Source organism: Salvelinus fontinalis, chromosome 9, assembly GCF_029448725.1.
Source record: "Salvelinus fontinalis isolate EN_2023a chromosome 9, ASM2944872v1, whole genome shotgun sequence".
NCBI classification, from domain to species: domain Eukaryota; kingdom Metazoa; phylum Chordata; class Actinopteri; order Salmoniformes; family Salmonidae; genus Salvelinus; species Salvelinus fontinalis.
Genome location: NC_074673.1, coordinates 6,237,022 through 6,260,783, shown reverse-complemented (window position 1 = coordinate 6,260,783; position 23,762 = coordinate 6,237,022). Strand labels below are relative to the sequence as shown.

General features: G+C 43.0%; 1 protein-coding gene across 1 annotated transcript in view; it reads left to right on the top strand.

Moving 5' to 3' along the window:
• Positions 1–16,827: 16,827 nt before the first annotated feature.
• Positions 16,828–23,762, top strand: part of LOC129861970 (1-phosphatidylinositol 4,5-bisphosphate phosphodiesterase zeta-1-like) — a 47,299-nt gene continuing 40,364 nt past the window's right edge. The window contains exons 1-4 of the mRNA XM_055933205.1: positions 16,828–17,017; positions 19,180–19,381; positions 21,170–21,314; positions 21,714–21,869. Of these exons, the coding sequence (XP_055789180.1) occupies positions 16,828–17,017; positions 19,180–19,381; positions 21,170–21,314; positions 21,714–21,869 (693 nt within the window). The remainder of the gene's footprint in view (positions 17,018–19,179; positions 19,382–21,169; positions 21,315–21,713; positions 21,870–23,762) is intronic.

Here is a 23,762-nt window from a genome sequence, read left to right as displayed (position 1 = left end):
GACCAGAACCAGATATACTATTTGTACCTAGCTACACATGTCTTAAATCCAGTGGAACTGAAACGTTCTTCTTCTTCCCCAAGGTGGTTCAATCAGAGACATGAAGCATCCCCAGAGAGCGTCGGGAGGTAATGATCAACACTCAATACACTGGACTAATTAATCAGTTGCTTGGCAACATCTGTCAGGTCTGTAACATATCACACACAATCTACACACCTGATGGAGATGATGTGGACTGGTGTGTCTATGTGTGTGTGTCTCTGTATTTGCTTGTTATTGTGAAGCCAAACAGGCCCACTCAGAGTAAGTAAATAACCGCTGCTCAAATTTAGTCTGATTGTACAGCACATTTTGCATATTTCTAAGCTTTTGTAGCCAAGGCATCAGGCTAAGTTTACTGGATGTTTTATTTGAAAGAATACAAGGATGCTTAGACTCAGGCTTATTCATGGTTCTCACCGGCATCACCTTCTATCACAGCGCTTGCTTATTGTTGACACATACAGTTGAAGTCGGAAGTTTACGTACACTTAGGTCGGAGTCATTAAAACTCGTTTTTCAATCACTCCACAAATTTCTTGTTAACAAACTAGAGTTTTGGCAAGTCGGTTAGGACTTCTACTTTGTGCATGACACAAGTAATTTTTCCAACAATTGTTTACAGACAGATTATTTAACTTATAATTCACTGAATCACAGTGAATTACATACACTAAGTTGACTGTACCTTTAAACAGCTTGGAAAATTCCAGAAAATGATGTCATGGCTTTAGAAGCTTCTGATAGGCTAATTGACATCATTTGAGTCAATTGGAGGTGTAACTGTGGATGTATTTATAGGCCTATCTTCAAACTCAGTGTCTCTTTGCTTGACATCATGGGAAAATCAAAAGACCTCAGAAAAAGGAATTGTAGACCTCCACAAGTCTGGTTCATCCTTGGGAGCAATTTTCAAATGCCTGAAGGTACCACGTTCATCTGAACAAACAATAGTATGCAAGTATAAACACCATGAGACCCCGCAGCCGTCATACCGCTCAGGAAGGAGACGCGTTCTGTCTCCTAGAGATGAATGTACTTTGCTGCGAAAAGTGCAACTCAATCCCAGAACAACAGCAAAGGACCTTGTGAAGATTCTGGAGGAAACAGGTACAAAAGTATCTATATCCACAGTAAAACGAGTCCTATATCGACATAACCTTAAAGGCCTTTCAGGAAGGAAGAAGCCACTGCTACAAAACCGCCATAAAAAAGCCAGACTACAGTTTGCAACTGCACATGGTGACAAGGATCATACTTTTGGAGAAATGTCCTCTGGTCTGATGAAACAAAAATATAACTGTTTAGCCATAATGACCATCGTTATGTTTGGAGGAAAAAGGGGGAGGCTTGCAGCTGAAGAACACCATCCCAAACGTGAAGCACGGGGGTGGCAGCATCATGTTGTGGGGGTGCTTTGCTGCAGGAGGGACTGGTGCACTTCACAAAATAGATGGCATAATGAGGAGGAAAATGATGTGGATATATTGAGGCAACAGCTCAAGACATCAGTCAGGAAGTTAAAGCTTGGTCACAAATGGGTCTTCCAAATGAACAATGACCCCAAGCATACTTCCAAAGTTGTGGCAAAATGGCTTAAGAACAACAAAGTCAAGGTATTGGAGCAGCCATCACAAATTCCTGACCTCAATCCTATAGAACATTTGTGGGCAGAACTGAAAAAGCGTGTGCGAGCAAGGAGGCCTACAAACCTGACTCAGTTACACCAGCTCTGTCAGGAGGAATGGGACAAAATTCACCCAACTTATTGTGGGAAGCTTGTGGAAGGCTACCCGAAACGTTTGACCCAAGTTAAACGATTTAAATGCAATGCTACCAAATTCTAATTGAGTGTATGTAAACTTCTGACCCACTGGGAATGTGATGAAAGGAATAAAAGCTGAAATAAATCATTATATCTACTATTATTCGGACATTTCACATTCTTAAAATAAAGTGGTGGTCCTAACTGACCTAAGACAGGGAATTGTGAAAAACTGAGTTTAAATGTATTTGGCTAAGGTGTATGTAAACTTCCCGACGTCAACTGTACATGCAAGGGGCTGAGATAGTTACAGTTTACTTCAGATAAACCAAATCTCTATGGACCTAACAAGGTCTCTACTGTCACTACTCTGATAATCGAATATATACCATTTAGCAGACACTTTTATCCAACGGGACTTACAATCATGCATGCATATCATATTTTTCACCATAAAATGACAACCATTTTGGAAAAAGAAGGGTATTTTTTACATTGTTCATGACCTTACAACCAAATACGACTCAACAAAACTCTGTTTAATTTGAAGTGAAAAGTGTGTTTTCCCCAGATCTTGGTGTAAAGCTCATTGTCACGCTCTGACCACAGATCTTGGGGATCTTGGGGACACCGCAGAAATATGTACTCAATGTCTATTTATCCCTATCGTTTGGTTGAATTTACACATCACTGAGGTCATAATTGCAGATAGGGGGAGATCACAAACGTCAATTCTTCTCGGTCTGATATTGACATGCAAGTGGTAGGTCAATTACAGTTTTGAATCTTCTTGGGTATGACGTTACAAGCTTGGCACACCTGTATTTTGGGAATTTCTCTCATTCTCAAGCTCTGCCAAGTTGGATGGGGAGCGTTGCTGCACGGCTATTTTCAGGTCTCTCCAGAGATGTTAGATTGGGTTCAAGTCCGGGCTCTGGCTGGGCCACTCAAGGACATTCAGAGACTTGCACTGAAGCCACTCCTGTGTTGTCTTGGCTGTGTGCTAATGGTCGTTGTCTTGTTGGAAGGTGAACCTTCGCCCCAGTCTGAGGTCCTGAGCGCTCTGGAGCAGGTTTTCATCAAGGATCTCTCTGTACTTTGCTTTGTTCAACTTTCCCTCAATCCTGACAAGTCTCCCAGTCCCTGCCGCTCAAGAACATCCCCACAGCATGATTCTGCCACCCCCATGCATCTCCGTAGGGATGGTGCCATGTTTCCTCCAGCCGTGACGCTTGGCATTCAGGCCAAAGAGTTCAATATTGCTTTAATCAGACCAGATAATCTTGTTTCTCATGGTCTGATAGTCTTTAGGTGCCTTAAGGCCTCATTGGTGGAGTGCTGCAGAGATGGTTGTCCTTCTGGAAGGTTCTCCTATCTCCATAGAGGTACTCTAGAGCTCAGAGGGTTCTTGGTCACCTCCCTGACCAAGGCCCTTCTCCCCCGATTGCTTAGTTTGACCAGGCGGCCAGCTCTAGGAAGAGTCTTGGTGGTTCCAAACTTCCATTTACAAATGATGGAGGCCACTGTGTTCTTAGGGACCTTCAATGGTGCAGACATTTTTGGTACCCTTCCCCAGATCTGTGCCTCGACACAATCCTGACTCGGAGCTCTGGGGACAATTTCTTTGACCTCATGGCTTGGTTTTTACTCTGACATGCACTGTCAACTGTGGGACCTTATATAGACAGGTGTGTGCCTTTCCAAATATTGTCCAATCAATTGAATTTACCACAGGTGGACTCCAATCAAGTTGTAGAAACATCTCAAGGATGACCAATGGAAACAGGATGCACCTGAGCTCAATTTCATAGCAAAGGGTCTGAATACTTATGTAAATCATTTGAATAAATTAGCCAACATTTCAAAAAACCTGTTTTCGCTTTGTCATTATGGGGTACTGTGTGTAGATTGATGAGGATAAAACAATCGAATCAATTTTAGGATAAGGCTGTAATGTAACAAAATGTGGAAAAAGTCAAGGGGTCTGAATACTTTCCGAAGGCACTGTAACATACACTAGATTACCAGGGGTATGTGGACACCTGTTCGTCAAAAATCTCATTCCCAAACCATGGGCATTAATATGGAGTTGGTCCCTCCTTTGCTGCTATTACAGCCTCCACTCTTCTGGGAAGGCTTTCCACTAGATGTTAGAACATTGCTGCAGGGACTTGCTTCTAATCAGCCAAAAGAGCATTAGTGAGGTCGGGCACTGATGTTGGGGCGATTAGGCCTGGCTCGCAGTCGGCATTCCAATTCATCCCAAAGGTGTACGATGGGGTTGAGGTCAGTGCAGTCCAGTCAAGTTCTTCCACACCGATCTCGACAAACCATTTCTGTATGGATCTCGCTTTATGCACGGGCCATTGTCATGCTAAAACAGTAAAGGGCCTTCCCCAAATTTGGAAGTCTAGAATGTCATTGTATGCTGTAACGTTAAGATTTTCCTTCACTGGAACTAAGGGGCCCGAACCATGAAAAATAGCCTTAGACCATTCCTCCTCCACCAAACTTTACAGTTGGCACTATTCATTGGTGAAGGTAGCGCTCCCCTGGCATCCGCCAAACCCAGATTTGTCCGTCGGACTGCCAGATGGTGAAACATAATTAAATTTACATTTCAGTCATTTAGCAGACAATCTTATCCAGATCAAGTAGGGTTAAGTGCCTTGCTCAAGGGCTCATCAACATATTTTTCACCTACTCGGCTCAGGGATTCGAACCAGCGACTTTTCAGTTACTTGCCCAACGATGTTAACCGCTAGGCTACCTGCCACCCTTATTCATCACTTCAGAGAACACGTTTCCACTGCTCCAGAGTCCAATGGCGGCGAGCTTTACAACACACCAGACGAAGCTTGGCATTGTGCATGGTGATCTTAGGCTTGTGTGCGGCTGCTCGGCCATGGAAACCCATTCCATGAAGCTCCCGACGAACAGTTCTTGTGCTGACGTTTCTTCCAGACGCAGTTGGTAGCGAGTGTTGCAACCGAAGACAGACCATTTTTAAACGCTACGTGTTTCAGCACTCGGCGGACCTGTTCTGTGAGCTTGTGTGGCCTACCACTTTGTGGCTGAGCCGTTGTTGCTCATAAACATTTCCACTATTCGTTCTATTGAATAGTGGAAATTCTATTCATTTAGATGTTTTTTGAAATAATCTACAGCGACTTTATTACCGTGTCTCCCGACCGCTGGTCATGTTTTCACTGCTAATCCTGTAGAATCCAGCAACGGCGCTGGTCCCATGAATTTGTTAATTTTCTAACGCTTACGCATGGAATTATTACGTTGTCTTAACCTTCCCAGTTTCAACCTAGACTACAGGAACATGGCAGCTTCAGGCCTGTTTCCAAGACAAGCTCTGTCCTCTGCATAGCGCTGTGACTGACTCATTCACAACAATAGGCTCCTGACTACTACACACGTGGTTTGACATCTATGTCACCTCAGACAGAAAGAGAGTGGTATGCCCTGGGAGTGACGTGATGATCCCAAATCACACAGAACCCCCCCCCCCCCCCCCCCCAGCTGAACAATACTGTTTGGATTCAGGATACTTGAAATACTTACCTTTTGATTAAAATGTAATATTTTTAAAAGAACAAAGAAGAGTGTGATACAGTGTTTAACTATCGTCTCAGTGATGGTTGAGGTTTTAATTCCAAGAGCAGACAGAGACTGGTTCAGTTGAGGAACTAGCTAAATAATCACCAGAGACTCATTTGAAATCAAGCCGGGGTTACGTTCCTGACCTTATTTCCTTTGTTTAGTTGGTCAGGACGTGACCTGGGTGGGCATTCTATGTTGGGTTTGCTGTTTGGCCTAATATGGTTCTCAATCAGAGGCAGGTGTTTGTCATTGTCTCTGATTGGGAACCATATTAAGGTAGCCTGTTTGTCATTGTCTCTGATTGGGAACCATATTAAGGTAGCCTGTTTGTCATTGTCTCTGATTGGGAACCATATTAAGGTAGCCTGTTTGTCATTGTCTCTGATTGGGAACCATATTAAGGTAGCCTGTTTGTCATTGTCTCTGATTGGGAACCATATTAAGGTAGCCTGTTTGTCATTGTCTCTGATTGGGAACCATATTAAGGTAGCCTGTTTTCACTGTTTGTTTTGTGGGTGATTGTTCCTGTTCATGCGTTCATGTGTTTTATGTTCTCAAGTTCAGGACTGTAGCTTAGTTGGTTTTCGTCTGTTTATTGTTTTTTGTTAGTATTGAAAGTAGTATTCTAATAAATATGGATACATACCCCGCTGAGCTTTGGTCCACCAACGACGAGAGCCGTTACAACCAGTCTATTGAACATGTTATACAGTGTTTGTTAAACATTACGAAGTGTATTGCTGTGTGTACTACTGCTCACTGACGGGAAAGATTCAGTTAAGGCTCCTCTTTTAAAGGAGATGGTTAAGCACCATACAGACTAATTAAATAATGGATTAATTAATTGACTTTCACAGCGGTCCCGATCTGCAAATTAGAAAAATGATTCAAGGAGCTCACTATGCCAGACATACACTATAGTGTATAATCGCATCACTTTTTCAACTTCTAATGAACAAAACTGTTTCAAAACTCTAATTTAGAACAGAGCTATTCTGTCAGGTTAGCGTCAAAACACAAGGTTAAGAAATAATGCATTGGAACAGTTGCATAGAAACTGATGCATACAATCTGATGCAAAGCTTTGACTATGTACAGACTCAGTGAGCATAGCCTTGCTATTGAGAAAGGCCGCCGTAGGCAGACATGGCTCTCAAGAGAAGACAGGCCATGTGCACACTGCCCACAAAATGAGGTGTAAACTGAGCTGCACTTCCTAACCTCCTGCCCAATGTATGATCATATTAGAGACACATATTTCCCTCAGATTACACAGATCCACAAAGAATTCGAAAACAAACACGATTTTGATAAACTCCCATATCTACTGGGTGAAATACCACAGTGTGCCATCACAGCAGCAAGATTTGTGACATGTTGCCACAAGAGAAGGGCAACCAGTGAAGAACAAACACCATTGTAAATACAACCCATATTTATGCTTATTTATTTTCCCTTTTGTACATTAACCATTTGTACATCATTACAACACTGTATATATACATAATATGACATTTGTAATGTCTTTATTCTTTTGGAAATTCTGTGTGTAATGTTTACTGTGAATTTTTATTTTCTATTTAACTTTTGTATATTATCTACCTAACTTGCTTTGTCAATGTTAACATATATATATGCCAATAAAGCCCCTTGAATTGATTTGAAGTGAATCTGATGCATAGAATCTGATGCATAGAAACTGATGCATAGAAACTGATGCATAGAATCTGATGCATAGAAACTGATGCATAGAAACTGATGCATAGAAACTGATGCACAGAAACTGATGCATAGAATCAGATCAAATCAAATCAAATGTTATTAGTCACATGCACCGAATAAAACAGAATACAACCTTACAGTGAATTGACTACTTACGAAGCCCCTAACCAACAATGCAGTTTCAAAAAAATAAGGGTAAGAATAAGAGATAAAAGTAACAAGTAATTAAAGAGCAGCAGTAAAATAACAATAGCAAGACTATATACAGGGGGGTACCGGTACAGAGTCAATGTGCGGGGGCACCGGTTAGTTGAGGTAGTATGTACATGTGGGTAGAGTTATGAAAGTGACTATGCATAGATGACAACAGAGAGTAGCAGTGGTGTAAAGAGGGGTGAGGGGGGGTGAGGGGGGGGGGGTGAGGGGGGGGCACTGAAAATAGTCTGGGTAGCCATTTGACTAGATATTCAGGAGTCTTATGGCTTGGGGGTAGAAGCTGTTTAGAAGCCTCTTGGACCTAGACTTGGTGCTCCGGTACTGCTTGCCGTGCGGTAGCAGAGAGAAAAGTCTATGACTAGGGTGGCTGGGGTCTTTGACAATTTTTAGGGTCTTCTTCTGATACCGCCTGTTATAGAGGTCCTGGATGGCAGGAAGCTTGGCCCCAGTTATGTACTGGGCCGTTCGCACTACCCTCTGTAGTGCCTTGCGGTCGGAGTTGCCATACCAGGCAGTGATGCAACAAGTCAGGATGCTCTCAATGGTGCAGCTGTAGAACCTTTTGAGGATCTGAGGACCTACGGCAAATCTTTTTAGTCTGAGGGTGAATACGTTTTGTCGTGCCCTTGGTGTGCTTTGACCATGTCAGTTTGTTGGTGATGTGGACACCAAGGAACTTGAAGCTCTCAACCTGCTCCACTGCAGCCCCATCATTGTGAATGGGGGCGTGCTCGGTTCTCTTTTTCCTGCAGTCCACAATCATCTCCTTTGTCTTGATCACGTTGAGGGAGAGGTTGTTGTCCTGGCACCACACGGTCAGGTCTCTGACCTTCTCCCTATAGGCTGTCGCGTCGTTGTCGGTGATCAGGCCTACCACTGTTGTCTCATCGGGAAATTGAATGATGGTGTTGGAGTCGTGCCTGGCCATGCAGTCATTAGTGAACAGGGAGTACAGGAGAGGACTGAGCACGCACCCCTGAGGGGCCCCCGTGTTGAGGATCAGCGTGGCGGACGTGTTGTTACCTACCCTCACCACCTGGCAGCGGACCGTCAGGAAGTCCAGGATCCAGTTGCAGAGGGAGGTGTTTAGTCCCAGTGCATAGAATCTGATGCATAGTAATCACATGTGAGTATGTTAGTTGCATTTCAGCATCCACTTCATATCAAAATCATTGATAGTCATCAATACCCCTATGTAATATATATTCTACATCTCATCTCTCTCTCCAATATTTTCACCACCAGGCAGCATCCATTAAACAGATAAGAAAAAGTATTTCACGTCTTATAGCTTCAGCTTGCTCAAATTAATTTTCACTTAATTGCGTCATTTATATGGCTCCCCTCTTTAATCTAGCACATTAAACTCTGCGTTCAGGCACTTTGTCATCATTAGGCTTCGTCAGTATCCTTATGTGCCCTTCTGTTGTACATAGCCCCTGATTCCCAACAGGACAGTGAGGTGTTGATGTGCTGGCCTTCCCCATCCAGTGTTGTGTCCACCACACACACACACACACACACACACGCGTGCGTACGCACACACACACACACACACGCAGACGTACACACACACACACACACACACACACAGACTTACACACACACACACACACACACACGCGCGTGCGTACGCACACACACACGCAGACGTACACACACACACACACACACACACCCCTTCTCGACAACTAGACAATATCCTTGCTATGTCTGAGCGTTTTTGGTGTCTCCAGATTGTAAATCTGAGAGCAGGAGAGGAGACAAGCCATATACATGTATCTAAACATGCTCTATATTCATGAAGCACTTATATCTAGCAATGCTATGCCCCCCCCCCCAATACACACCCACACTCTCTCTCTCTTTTCAACCCCAACGTAAAATTGTCTCCTATTAAATGAAGTCTTTGATCTATGGATTACAGAATGTGTGTGTGTGTGTGTGTGTGTGTGTGTGTGTGTGTGTGTGTGTGTGTGTGTGTGTGTGTGTGTGTGTGTGTGTGTGTGTGTGTGTGTGTGTGTGTGTGTGTGCGTGCGTGTGATTTATAGTTTATAACAGCACAGCTCTCCTAGCGCAGCGGGCACGTTTATAAAGTGTTTCTACAGCATAGCAATTTTGATCCTTTTGTGCTTCCAGACAGCTCAGTCTCTAGTCAGGTGATAAAGCTTGCACAGGTCAATCCTATAGTATAGTAAAGTATAACAAAGTATAGTGTCGCATAGTATAGTATAATGTAGTACAGTATATTACAGTATAGTAAAGTAAAGTATAGAATAGTATAGTGTAGGATAGTCTAATATGGTATAATATCGTAAAGTGCAGTATAGTGTAGTATAATATAGTATAGCATAATATTGTATAGTATAGTATAGCAAAGTATAGTTTAGTAGAATATAGTATAGTTTAAATATAGTACAGTATAGTATATTATGTCGCCAGGTCGCAGTTGCAAATGAGAACTTGTTCTCAACTGGCCTAACTGGTTAAATAAAGGTGAAGAAAATATATATAGTATAGTAAAATATAGTATAGTATAATATGGTACAGTATAGTATAATATGGTATAGTAAAGTATAGTATAATCTAGTAAAGTATTGCATAGTAAAGTATAGCACAGTATAGTATAGTAAAGTATGGTATAATAAAGTATAGCGTAGTATAGTGAAGTAAAGTATAATATAGTACAGTATATGGTATAGTATAGTAAAGTATAATATAGTATAGATAGTATAACAGAATACAGTATAGTATAATACAGTATAATATAGTATAGTATAGGAAAGTAGAATACAGTATACTATAGTAATGCATGGCATAGTATAGTATGGTGAAGTATAGTATAATATGGTATAGTATAGTATGGTATGCTATATTATAGTATAGTAAAGTTTAGTATAATATGGTATAATTTGATATGGCATAGTATAATGTAGTATAATGTAATATAATAAAATAATGATATAGTATTGTGTAGTAGGGTATAGTATAGTATAGGACTGCCACCTTTTGTGCTTCAAGACAGCTCACTCTCTAGTCTGGTGATAAAGCTTGCACAGGTCAATCGTATAGTATAGTATAGTATAGTATAGTAAAGCATAACAAAGTATGGTGAAGTATATTATGGTAAGGTATAGTATACTGTAGTATAGTATAGCATACTATAGTATAGCATAATGCGGTATATTATAGTATAGAATAGTATAATACGGTACAGTGTAGCATGATATAGTGAAGAATTGTATGGTATAATACAGTATAGTATATTATCGCATAGTATAGTATGGTATAATATAGTACAGTGTAGTATGGTGACGTATAGTATAGCATAGCAACGTGCTGTGTAATATAGTATACTATACTACAGTATAGTATACTGTTGTGTGTGGCATAGTATAGTTAAGTATGGTAGTGTAGTGCAGTATAGTATCGTGTAATATAACATAGTAGCGCATAATATAGTATAGTGTAGTAAAGTAAGGTAACGTATATTATAGTATAATGTAGTATAGTAAAATATAGTATAGTATAATATGGTGAAGTATAATATAATATGGTATAGTAAAGTATAGTATAATCTAGTAAAGTAAAGTATAGTATAATATATTATAATAGAAAATTGTATAGTATAGGACTGTCTAACTCCCACCTTGTACACCACCACTGTTTGCATTGACCCACTGTCTCTGACGTGAGTGAGAGTGTCGTCAGCTCTATGTGTTCTCTCTGGGCCACTGTATATGTTTAATAATTCTCTTATACGGTTTTTATAGGGAACCTCCATAAGCCTGAAGAAATTAATGGCTTCATATTTGATTATATTTGATTTATGAGGGCAATTTCCTCTCGTCTTTAACAGCAAGTTGACGTTTATTATCATGAATCTTGGAAGCAGAACTGAGCGATTTGTGCTAGGTGCGCCAGCTGCATAGTCGAAATTGGCTCTATTGTAACAATTAATGAAAACAAAAAAATAGTTGTTTGGTATTAATTTAAACGTTAGGGTTTGGCATTATGGTTAGCAGTGTGGTTAAAGTTAGGGTTATGTGACGCACACAAAATGTATGGTCACAGTTTTGTGATTATTGATTTTGATTTGAAAGAATGATTTTATTATTTTGAGTCTATTACTTTTTCTTTATTTGACAGTCCTCCAAGCTTCTGCATTGACATGCACTGAAATGTGTTGGTACCACTAGATGGCGCCAGTAGATCTGATGGTTGGTGACCTTTTCACAGGGATCGTGACCTCACTTCTTCATTCAACTGATGTAAGCCAAATTTTAGGCACGACGCGAAAGAACAGCCCTTAGCCGTGGTATATTTAAGGCCCGAGGGGTTTGGTACGGTATATGGTGAATATACCACGGCTGGGCTGTTCTTCAGCACGACACAACGAGGAGTGCCTGGACACAGCCCTTAGCCGTGGTATATTGGCCATATACCACAAACCCCCGAGGTGCCTTATTGCTATTATAAACTGGTAACCAACGTAATCAGAGCAGTAAAAATACATATTTTGTCATACCTGAGATATACGGTCTGATATACCACGGCTGTCAGCCAATCAGCATTCAGGGCTCGAACCACCCAGTTTATAATGATACCACAAACCTCCGAGCTTTGAGTAGCATGTTTAATTACATTACTATGGTGGGTCATCTTTCGAGATGTGTTGGGACAAATATACAGATTGGTGATTTTCATTGGTGATTTTAGCATGTAAATCTTGGTGGGGCCAAAACAAACATGTGGGATGCATGGCAGCAAAGTCACAACGCAACACTAAACAATACATGAATTACACTATAACGGTGACAAACGGTGCCCACAAACTGTTAAGGCCTCTACATAAAGCTGTCCCAACAGTAGAGTCCCAACATCTTACCACCGCTACACCTGGCTATCAGAGGAGCCTTGTCTGGCAGCGAAACAATTCATTCAGCCTCATTTACTGCTTTAAAAAAAAACATAGCTGATGTGGCTGACTTGCTTAATAAACAAATATGGTTTCTAATGCCAATCGAGATGTACAAACTACGGCATAAGGGGACGACGAGCAGATAAGAGGCAATCCGTAATTTCTATTAAAGACACTAATGAGCGTGCTAGGACAGACGTAGTCAATATAACTTACGATTTTTAAAGTATGAGGTTGACATGATCAGTCCAATCAAAGCTTCTGTACACATAACGGGATTTGACGTAATTTTATCTGTGGCCAATGACCATGATCCTTCTTGGATGGGCACATCTAATGTAACTCTATGGCAGCACTCAAGGGGCTTGAATTTTCTAGCTCTGCCCTTAGACTTGGTGGTGACGTAGTGTCTCCATGTGTGACAGAACACTGAGCCAATCACGGCGCAACGCTTCGTATTTCCACCACCACAGAAAGCACTGAGCTAGTCTGAAACACCTGCATTTTTGAGCTGCCTTACTCAAGAAAACAAAAGAGAGACCATGTTAGTATGCGGCTTTATAAACTCAATGATATGTATTTTCTTTTTTTTTTACATTGTTTGCAAACTGATATGTGACACGTGTTAATGCCAAAATAACATGCAAAACAGGCAAGCCCCCCCCCCCCCCCAAAAAAAAACTGCCCTGCCTGCCCTGAATGACGGGTCGTCACTGGTTGTTTAACGTACTAGGTACTGTTCTTATTGGATAGCACTAGCTATAGTTGTGTATTGGTTAATGGGACTGAATATGGAATGGAAAAAGGTGGGAATGTACTTTTTTTTACTATAGTTATTTTTTTGTACGGATATTGAGAATTCATGATAATGTGAAGTGATATAATTGAACCTGTTGCACCTTTATAAATGTTTTATTAAATTCAACTGAGAGAAGATTTCACGACACAATCCAAATTTTCTCTGTCTCATTATTTCTCCTGTTTTACAGGAACACATGATCTGTTTTCTTGGTTTTATGCCTCAGACCTGTAACAGTTAGGTTTAAAATCAGATTTGATGACTTTGTGCCTCTGCCAGCTTTGTGACCACTCTGCAGAGATGCCTCCAGGGCAAGATTCATGACAATAAATGCCAACCCGCTCTTTAAATACTATATTAAAACGATTCCCCACATTGACCTCAAAAGTAATGTACTATATATAGGGAATAGGGCTCTGGTCTGCAATAGGGCACTATATAGGGAATAGGGCTCTGGTCTGCAATAGGGCACTATATAGGGAATAGGGCTCTGGTCTGCAATAGGGCACTATATAGGGAATAGGGCTCTGGTCTGCAGTGGGGCACTATATAGGGAATAGGGCTCTGGTCTAAAGTAGGGCACTATATAGGGAATACGGTGCCATTTGGGACTCATCCTAACTGTGCCACACTGGGACTGGGACTGGGACTGGGACTGGGACTAGGACTAGGACTGGGACTTGGACTGGGAGTAGGACTAGGACTGGAACTGGAACTGGGACTGGGATTAGGACTGGGACTGGAACTGGGACTAGGACTGGGATTGGGACTAGAACTGGAACTGGGACTGGGACTAGGACTGGGACTAGGACTAGGACTGGGACTAGGACTGGAACTGGGACTGGGACTGGGACTGGGACTTGGATTGGGACTGGGACTAGGACTGGGACTAGAACTGGGACTAGGACTGGGACTGGGACTAGGATGAACTAGGACTAGGACTAGGACTGGAACTGGGACTAGGACTGGGACTGGGACTAGGACTGGGATGAACTAGGACTAGGACTAGGACTGGGACTGGGACATGGACTGGAACTAGGACTGGGACTTGGAGTAGGACTGGGACTAGGACTGGGACTGGGACTAGGACTGGGACTAGGACTAGGACTAGGACTAGGACTAGGACTAGGACTGGGACTGGGACTGGGACTGGGACTGGGACTGGGACTAGGACTGGGACTGGGACTGGGATTTTGCTATGACCAGTGTCTGCTAGTTGAATCACAGCAGCAGGGGAATCCATGTCTGAGCGCTATGAAGAAATGCTGGAGCTGAAACACCTTTAACCAGAAATGTGCCTTCCCTTTCACTCACTATTCATCCACATGCTGTGAATGTGCCCCAGTGGCAGCTGGTGGGAGCAGCTATAGAAGGATGGGCTCATTGCAATGGCTGGAATGGACTAATATATAAGGTAGTTGTTGTGAATTTGTTAGATTACTTTTTAGATATTACTGCATAGTCGGAACTAGAAGCCACAAGCATTTCACTACACTCGCATTGACATCTGCTAACCATGTGTGTGACCAATAAAATTAGATTTTATTTTGATAAACGGAACGTAGTCAAACATGTGGTTTCATTATGCTTGATGCGTGATGACTAGTATCTACATCTGGTATAATGGGATGTCTATCATATGGGACCGGTTCAGTGACCCATCCACACCTCCACAAAAGTGTGTGGCTCTCCAAACGGCTAGTCTAGTGTGGGCTAGTCTAGTGTGTTCAATAAGCTCCGTCCAAACATTATTTACACACGCTGGGGAAGGGAAAAAACAAAAGTTGGGAGTGGTTTTGTGTCATGCACCAAAAATAAAAGTTGATTTAATGAGTTTGTCAGAAAGTTCAAAGAAATCCAAACTATTTGGAAGCCATCAAGGAAACGTGTCTCTGATCTCTGTGAAAGAAGAGAGATGACAGCTCCCATTGTGACATCACCAACTATGATAACGGAACGTTGTGTTCTTTTACATCACAATGAAGAGCGGAGAATCGGAACACATATCTCAAGCACCAGGGCAGCAACAGTTCCAAACATTCCATTCCCTTAGTGTTCCATCGCTTTCTTAGGTGAGTCGTTTTCTGGGAGTGGTTCATGCTATCGAACCACAGGAATCAGCATAAGGTAGGTTGTACCGTCTGTTATCACTAACCCTACGTTCACAACAGTAGATACTACTAACCCTACATTCACAACAGTAGATACTACTAACCCTACTTTCACAACAGTAGATACTACTAACCCTACGTTCACAACAGTAGATACTACTAACCCTACGTTCACAACAGTAGATACTACTAACCCTACATTCACAACAGTAGATACTACTAACCCTACGTTCACAACAGTAGATACTACTAACCCTACGTTCACAACAGTAGATACTACTAACCCTACGTTCACAACAGTAGATACTACTAACCCTACGTTCACAACAGTAGATACTACTAACCCTACGTTCACAACAGTAGATACTACTAACCCTACGTTCACAACAGTAGATACTACTAACCCTACGTTCACAACAGTAGATACTACTAACCCTACGTTCACAACAGTAGATACTACTAACCCTACGTTCACAACAGTAGATACTACTAACCCTACGTTCACAACAGTAGATACTACTTGCCATGTACAGACATAAAACAATCTGAGGGAAACTGTGGTGAAATACCCAGTTATGAAAAGTGAACGACACGATTGTCAGTGCTGGCGGGTTTGTAGGCCTATAGCACACAGAGGCGATGACATCCTCAGTGGGAGACTACAGTGTGAGGCAATGCTAGCACACTGAACAGCACACACTGAGCTGAGACAACGGTATGTAAGGCATGTGTTTGAAATGTTGAAGGGCTGCTGAACAGAGGGAAGCAGGGGAGAGAGAGAGAGAGAGAGAGAGAGAGAGAGAGAGAGAGACAATCAGATAGGAAGAATCACCCAGGCTGTTCTCCCCTGCGTGTCTGAGGAAAGAGAAAGAGATGGGAGCATTCCTCTCTGAGAACAAGCACCCTCGAGTCCCTGTCATCCCCCTCTTCTGAGTCAGCGGAGGAGAGAAAAATAACACCCTAGTGTAGCACTCAGCTCAGGTACATGTTACATCTGCACCCGGAAGAGTGACACTTCAATACAGCCAATCCGTGTGTACTATTAACAGTCAGCCCACATTTGATTGGTGCCCACAGCATTACATTTTCAGGTCCAAATCATTGAGAAAGAGTGCTACTTTGCAGTCAGTGGAATCGATAGAGGCACCTGTTTTTTTTTCATGTTCCTTTGAAGCAGTATAGCTGGCTATTTGTCACAGTCAGTGCTGCGAACAATGCCATTACACTCTATGTCATTCCACTCAATGCCATTCCCAGTGAGCATTCAAGCGTTTCCATAAAACACATTAGTCGTAATCAGAGTTTGATAAAGCCTTAGGGTCTAGGATTATGTCAACTACAGTATGAGTATTGTAAACGGTAATCTATTATAAACTGTAAACTATTATAAAACTGTATACTATGAGTCCCTTCTATGTCCCAGTGGGTTCTTGGGGACTGTGTCTTAAAGAAGAAATGCATTTTATTTAACAATTTAAAAAAATAAGTTACCTCAGCCACGCGAATACAACAATAGCACAAATGAAAAACCATTGAGGATGAAAAAACACAATGAAGTCAAACAGGGTTTGTTTCCTCCACAGGGGCCAGGGTGAGACCTGGGTCAGGGGGCTTGAGGACTCTTGCTTGCTGGGGGACAATGAAGAAGAACAAGGCCCCCACCTCCAGAAGGTCAGAGATCCAGAACATCTATCAGTGCTACTCCTCCGGGAGGAATACTCTGGCCGCCTCCGCTCTCCTCAGGTTCCTACACATGGAGCAGATGGAGGCAGCAGCCAATCAGGAGACAGCGGAGGGCTTGATTGACAGATATGAGATTGAGGAGACAGGTGAGTGAAAGGGGATGAGGTGGGACTTGGTACAGTTCTGTACTATCATGATGCACAATTAATGTGGTTTCCTTGTTCAGTTTTACTCATTTTTATTGTTACAGTACAGTCGTGGCCAAAAGTTTTGAGAATGACACAAATATTAATTTTCACAAAGTCTGCTGCTTCAGTGTCTTTAGATATTTTTGTCAGATGTTACTATGGAACACTGAAGTATAATTACAAGCATTTCATAAGTGTCAAAGGCTTTAATTGACAATTACATGAAGTTGATGCAAAGAGTCAATATTTGCTGTGTTGACCCTTCTTTTTCAAGACCTCTGCAATCCGCCCTGGCATGCTGTCAATTAACTTCTGGGCCACATCCTGACTGATGGCAGCCCATTCTTGCATAATCAATGCTTGGAGTTTGTCAGAATTTGTGGGTTTCTGTTTGTTCACCCACCTCTTGAGAATTGACCACAAGTTCTCAATGGGATTAAGGTCTGGGGAGTTTCCTGGCCATGGACCCGAAATATCCATGTTTTGTTCCCCGAGCCACTTAGTTATCACTTTTGCCTTATGGCAAGGTGCTCCATCATGCTGGAAAAGGCATTGTTCGTCACCAAACTGTTCCTGGATGGTTGGGAGAAGTTGCTCTCGGAGGATGTGTTGGTACCATTCCTTATTCATGGCTGTGTTCTTAGGCAAAATTGTGAGTGAGCCCACTCCCTTGGCTGAGAAGCAACCCCACACATGAATGGTCTCAGGATGCTTTACTGTTGGCATGACACATGACTGATGGTAGCGCTCACCTTGTCTTCTCCGGACAAGCTTTTTCCGGATGCCCCAAACAATCGGAAAGGGGATTCATCAGAGAAAATGACTTTACCCCAGTCCTCAGCAGTCCATTCCCTGTATCTTTTGCAGAATATCAGTATGTCCCTGATGTTTTTCCTGGAGAGAAGTGGCTTCTTTGCTGCCCTTCTTGACACCAGGCCATCCTCCAAAAGTCTTTGCCTCACTGTGCGTGCAGATGCACTCACACCGGCCTGCTACCATTCCTGAGCAAGCTCTGTACTGGTGGTGCCCCGATCCCGCAGCTGAATCAACTTTAGGAGACGGTCCTGGCGCTTGCTGGACTTTCTTGGGCGCCCTGAAGCCTTCTTCACAACAATTGAACCGCTCTCCTTGAAGTTCTTGATGATCTGATAAATGGTTGATTTAGGTGCAATCTGACTGGCAGCAATATCCTAGCCTGTGAAGCCCTTTTTGTGCAAAGCAATGATGATGGCACACGCTTCCTTGCAGGTAACCATGGTTGACAGAGGAAGAACAAAGATTCCAAGCACCACCCTCCTTTTGAAGCTTCCAGTCTGTTATTCAAACTCAATCAGCATGACAGAGTGATCTCCAGCCTTATCCTCATCAACACTCACACCTGTGTTAACGAGAGAATCACTGACATGATGTCAGCTGGTCCTTTTGTGACAGAGCTGAAATGCAGTGGAAATGTTTTTTGGGGATTCAGTCCATTTGCATGGCAAAGAGGGAATTTGCAATTAATTGCAATTCATCTGATCACTCTTCATAACATTCTGGAGTATATGCAAATTGCCATCATACAAACTGAGGCAGCAGACTTTGTGAAAATTAATATTTGTGTCATTCTCAAAACTTTTGGCCACGACTGTACAGTAGTTATGTATGACTGTACCCCTACCAGGCATTTTGTTAGCCTCAGCTGAGTCACATGTGATGAGACCACTTGTTTCTGATTAGAACAGACACAAGTCTTTTTAGCATCTCCTGTCGCTATACAAACAGCACCATAGAAATGCCACGCTGCGACAGGCATAGAGGCATCCTTCTGACATGACGAGACAGGAAATAAAACGAAGACAGTCAAGCTCATCAGTGGACTAGCACAACAAGACACTTTCTTAATTGTCACATTTATTTATTTATCCTTTATTTTTTTTAACTAGGCAAGTCAGTTAAGAATACATTTTTATTTACAATGACAATCTACCGGGGAACAAGGGGTTAATTGCCTTGTTCAGGGGCAGAAAGACAGATTCATACCTTCCAAATACTTCCTTCTCTCCTCACGTCCTCACGGTACATATGCAAGTAAAGTAGTACATCCAACTGAGTGATTGTTTTCTGCGTATCCCCGGCAGCTAGAGAGAACAGAACCATGACATTCGAGGGATTCTACAGATACATGGAGTCTAAAGACTGCAGTGTGTTTGACCAGATACACACGTCTGTGTACCAGGATATGGATCAGCCTCTGTGTCACTACTTCATCTCGTCTTCTCACAACACCTACCTCACCGGGGACCAGCTGGTCGGTAAGAGCACCCTGGACGCCTATGTCAGGTAATTACAACTGCCTATGTCAGGTAGTAACGCTACCTATGTCAGGTAATTACGACTGCCTATGTCGGGTAATAACACTACCTATGTCAGGTAATTACAACTGCCTATGTCAGGTAATAACACTACCTATGTTAGGTAATTACAACTGCCTATGTCAGGTAATTACAACAGCCTATGTCAGGTAATAACATTACCTATGTCAGGTAATAACACCACCTATGCCAGGTAATTACAACTGCCTATGTCAGGTAATAACACTGCCTATGTCAGGTATTACAACTGCCTATGTCAGGTAATAACACTACCTATGTCAGGTAATTACAACTGCCTATGTCAGGTAATAACACTACCTATGTCAGGTAATACAACTAGTTAAGAAATGGCTTCTGCTGGTTTTATATCCACTGCTGTTCTTTAAAGATGAAACCCTCTCCTCTCAAACCGCAGTGTCTGCTCTCTTAGTCTCTCCTTCATATTCAGTAATGCAGCCACTCCATCCGCTAACTAAAGGACAAAAAGGAGGTGAACTGAGTGAGAAGGGGCTGATGGCAGCAGAACTAGGCCATTATTGGTCCTCTGAGACCAGTAGAGTACTCTCTCTCTCTCTCTCTGCTGTAATATACTGTCTTTCCCCTGTGTATAATATAGAGTACTCTCTCACTCCTGTCTAATACAATGTCTGCATCCCAAATGACACCCTATTCCCTATATAGTGCACTACTTTTGAAGGTGCTGGTCATACGTAGTGCACTATGTAGGGAATAGGGTGCCATTTGGGATGCAGTCCTGTCTCCCACTCGTCTGTAATAGACTGTAGTAAAGCCCTCTAATTGAGTGACTGGGGAGGATGTCTGGTGGGGGGGCCTGATGGGTGGGCCTGGTTCACTCAGCTAATGAACGGGGAGGTGACTGGAGAGGGGAGGTGACTGGGGAGGGGAGGTCTGGTTTACACAGCTAAAGAACGGGGAGGTGACTGGACTCTGTGTCTAGCCCGGCATCGGAGCAAAGGGAGGAAAGGGAGAACTGAATCAGGAGCGTAAAGAACACAAAGACCAACAATGAATCAAACCAATATTACTGTACGTTCAGTGTGACAAGTCTGTGCAGATGGTAGCTAGTGTGCCAGAAGGAAATCCTCCCTTTTTGTTTCTGTGCTATTAAATGGCCATACATTTTGATTTTATCAACTCATTAATCATTCAACGTTTTGGTACTGAATAACGCAAAATTGGAAATCAAATCATAATCGAAAACATCATTTCTTTGACCGGTCTGCAGAATGAACTTTCATATCCTGTAAAACAGTGTGAGTGATATACTAGGAAAGAAATAAAGTTTGGGTCTATTATCTACTTTTATCAGTTGTTGCCTGTATGTCGCTGGTAAACTGTCCTCAGTCCTCCTCCTAGTAATCATCTTGTGTCCATCTATCTCTCTGTGTCCTCAGTCCTCCTCCTAGTAATCATCTTGTGTCCATCTATCTCTCTGTGTCCTCAGTCCTCTTCCTAGTAATCATCTTGTGTCCATCTATCTCTGTGTCCTCAGTCCTCTTCCTAGTAATCATCTTGTGTCCATCTATCTCTCTGTGTCCTCAGTCCTCCTCCTAGTAATCATCTTGTGTCCATCTATCTCTCTGTGTCCTCAGTCCTCCTCCTAGTAATCATCTTGTGTCCATCTATCTCTCTGTGTCCTCAGTCCTCCTCCTATCTTGTGTCCATCCATCTCTCTGTGTCCTCAGTCCTCTTCCTAGTAATCATCTTGTGTCCATCTATCTCTCTGTGTCCTCAGTGCGCTGAGGAGAGGTTGTCGTTGTCTGGAGATCGACTGCTGGGACGGTCCTAGTGCAGAGCCTATAGTCTACCATGGTCACACTCTGACCAGCAAGATCCTGTTCAGGGACGTCATCACTACCGTGGAGCAGCATGCCTTCGAGGTAGGACCTACACCACAGATAAAGAACTAACAACAGTGTACATTTTTTTAGGACATACCCACTTACTTTGATATAAGTCCCATAGTGTTGTCCAGGAGGGTAATGGAAACAGAACGTTACCTCAGGGTTCTACTGTACTGCCTGGCGTGTTGTGTGGGTATTCCAGTTCACTGGCTACCATCTCTAACAGAGGTGTTATACACTGAAGGGGGGTCTCTTTGATTCTGGTTGCTTGGCAATGGGCTATTTACTGTGAAACGTGTTTATATTTTTAGTACGTGTATGAGATTCCTTTGGGAATTGAACCCAAACTGAGCCACACAGGATCTCCATCGCTGGTATGTTGATCTTGTGTCTTGCTGGCATGACAGAACCTTGAGAGAGACTATTCTGTGCCAGGTGTCTCCGTACCCAGTGATCCTGTCCCTGGAGAACCACTGTACCCCGACTCAGCAGGATGTCATGGCCCAGTACCTCACCTCCATCCTGGGGGAAAAACTGCTGTCCACCAGCCTGGACCTCACCAATCAGCCTGGACAACTGCCCAGCCCTAACGTAAACAGTACATTTACATTTGAGTCATTTAGCAGACGCTCTTTTCCAGAGCGACTTACAGGAGCAATTAGGGTTAAATGCCATTACAGATTTTTCACATAGTCGGCTCTGGGATTCAAACCAGTGACCTTTCAGTTACTGGCCCAACGCTTTTAACCGCTAGGTTACCTGCCACCCTAGGTTACCTGCCAGGCTACCTGCCACCCTAGGTTACCTGCCAGGTTACCTGCTAGAACAGCTAACATTTGTTTACAAGCTTGGTGAAAGTAATAAGATTCCCGGTTTTCAAATATTAGTAAATCAACTTAAACATAGAATATACCACAAGCCACATCATCTTCACAACTTAAACATAGAATATACCACAATCCACGTCATCTTCACAACTTAAACATAGAATATACCACAATCCACGTCATCTTCACAACTTAAACATAGAATATACCACAAGCCACGTCATCTTCACTACTTAAACATAGAATATACCACAAGCCACGTCATCTTCACAACTTAAACATTACATTTACATATATACATTTAAGTCATTTAGCAGACGCTCTTATCCAGAGCGACTTACAAGTACATACATTCATACTTTTTTTGTACTGGCCCCCCGTGGGAATCGAACCCACAACCCTGGCGTTGCAAGCGCCATGCTCTACCAACTGAGCCACACGGGGCTCGAATATAGAATATATGTAACGGATGTGAAATGGCTAGCTAGTTAGCGGGTACGCGCTAGTAGCGTTTCAATCAGTTACGCCACTTGCTCTGAAACCTATTAGTAGTGTTGCCCCTTGCTCTGCAAGGGCCGTGGCCTTTGTGGAGCGATGGGTAACGATGCTTCGTGGGCGACCGTTGTTGATGTGTGCAGAGGGTCCCTGGTTCGCGCCCGTGTCGGGGCGAGGGGACGGTTTAAAGTTATACTGTTACATTGATGCTGTTGACCCGGATCACTGGTTGCTGCGGAAAAGGAGGAGGTTGAAAGGGGGGTGAGTGTAACGGATGTGAAATGGCTAGCTAGTTAGCGGGTACGCGCTAGTAGCATTTCAATCAGTTACGTCACTTGCTCTGAAACCTATTAGTAGTGTTGCCCCTTGCTCTACAAGGGCCGCGGCCTTTGTGGAGCGATGGGTAACGATGCTTCGTGGGCGACCGTTGTTGATGTGTGCAGAGGGTCCCTGGTTCGCGCCCGTGTCGGGGCGAGGGGACGGTTTAAAGTTATACTGTTACATATACCACAAGCCACGTCATCTTCACTACTTAAACATAGAATATAGCTTTTGAGCTACATTCATTATTGTGCCTCTCAGTCTGTGCTGTTGAAGCTCCGGCAGAGGAGATGTTATGTGGGACTGGATCAATAATGTCCATGCTCAGTTTGTGCTGTTGAAGCTCCGGCAGGGGAGATGTTATGTGGACTGGATCAATAATGTCCATGCTCAGTTTGTGCTGTTGAAGCTACAGCAGAGGAGATGCTATGTGGGACTGGATCAATAATGTCCATGCTCAGTTTGTGCTGTTGAAGCTCCGGCAGAGGAGATGTTATGTGGACTGGATCAATAATGTCCATGCTCAGTTTGTGCTGTTGAAGCTCCGGCAGAGGAGATGTTATGTGGGACTGGATCAATAATGTCCATGCTCAGTTTGTGCTGTTGAAGCTCCGGCAGAGGAGATGTTATGTGGGACTGGATCAATAATGTCCATGCTCAGTTTGTGCTGTTGAAGCTACAGCAGAGGAGATGTTATGTGGACTGGATCAATAATGTCCATGCTCAGTTTGTGCTGTTGAAGCTACAGCAGAGGAGATGCTATGTGGGACTGGATCAATCATGTCCATGCTCAGTTTGTGCTGTTGAAGCTACAGCAGAGGAGATGCTATGTGGGACTGGA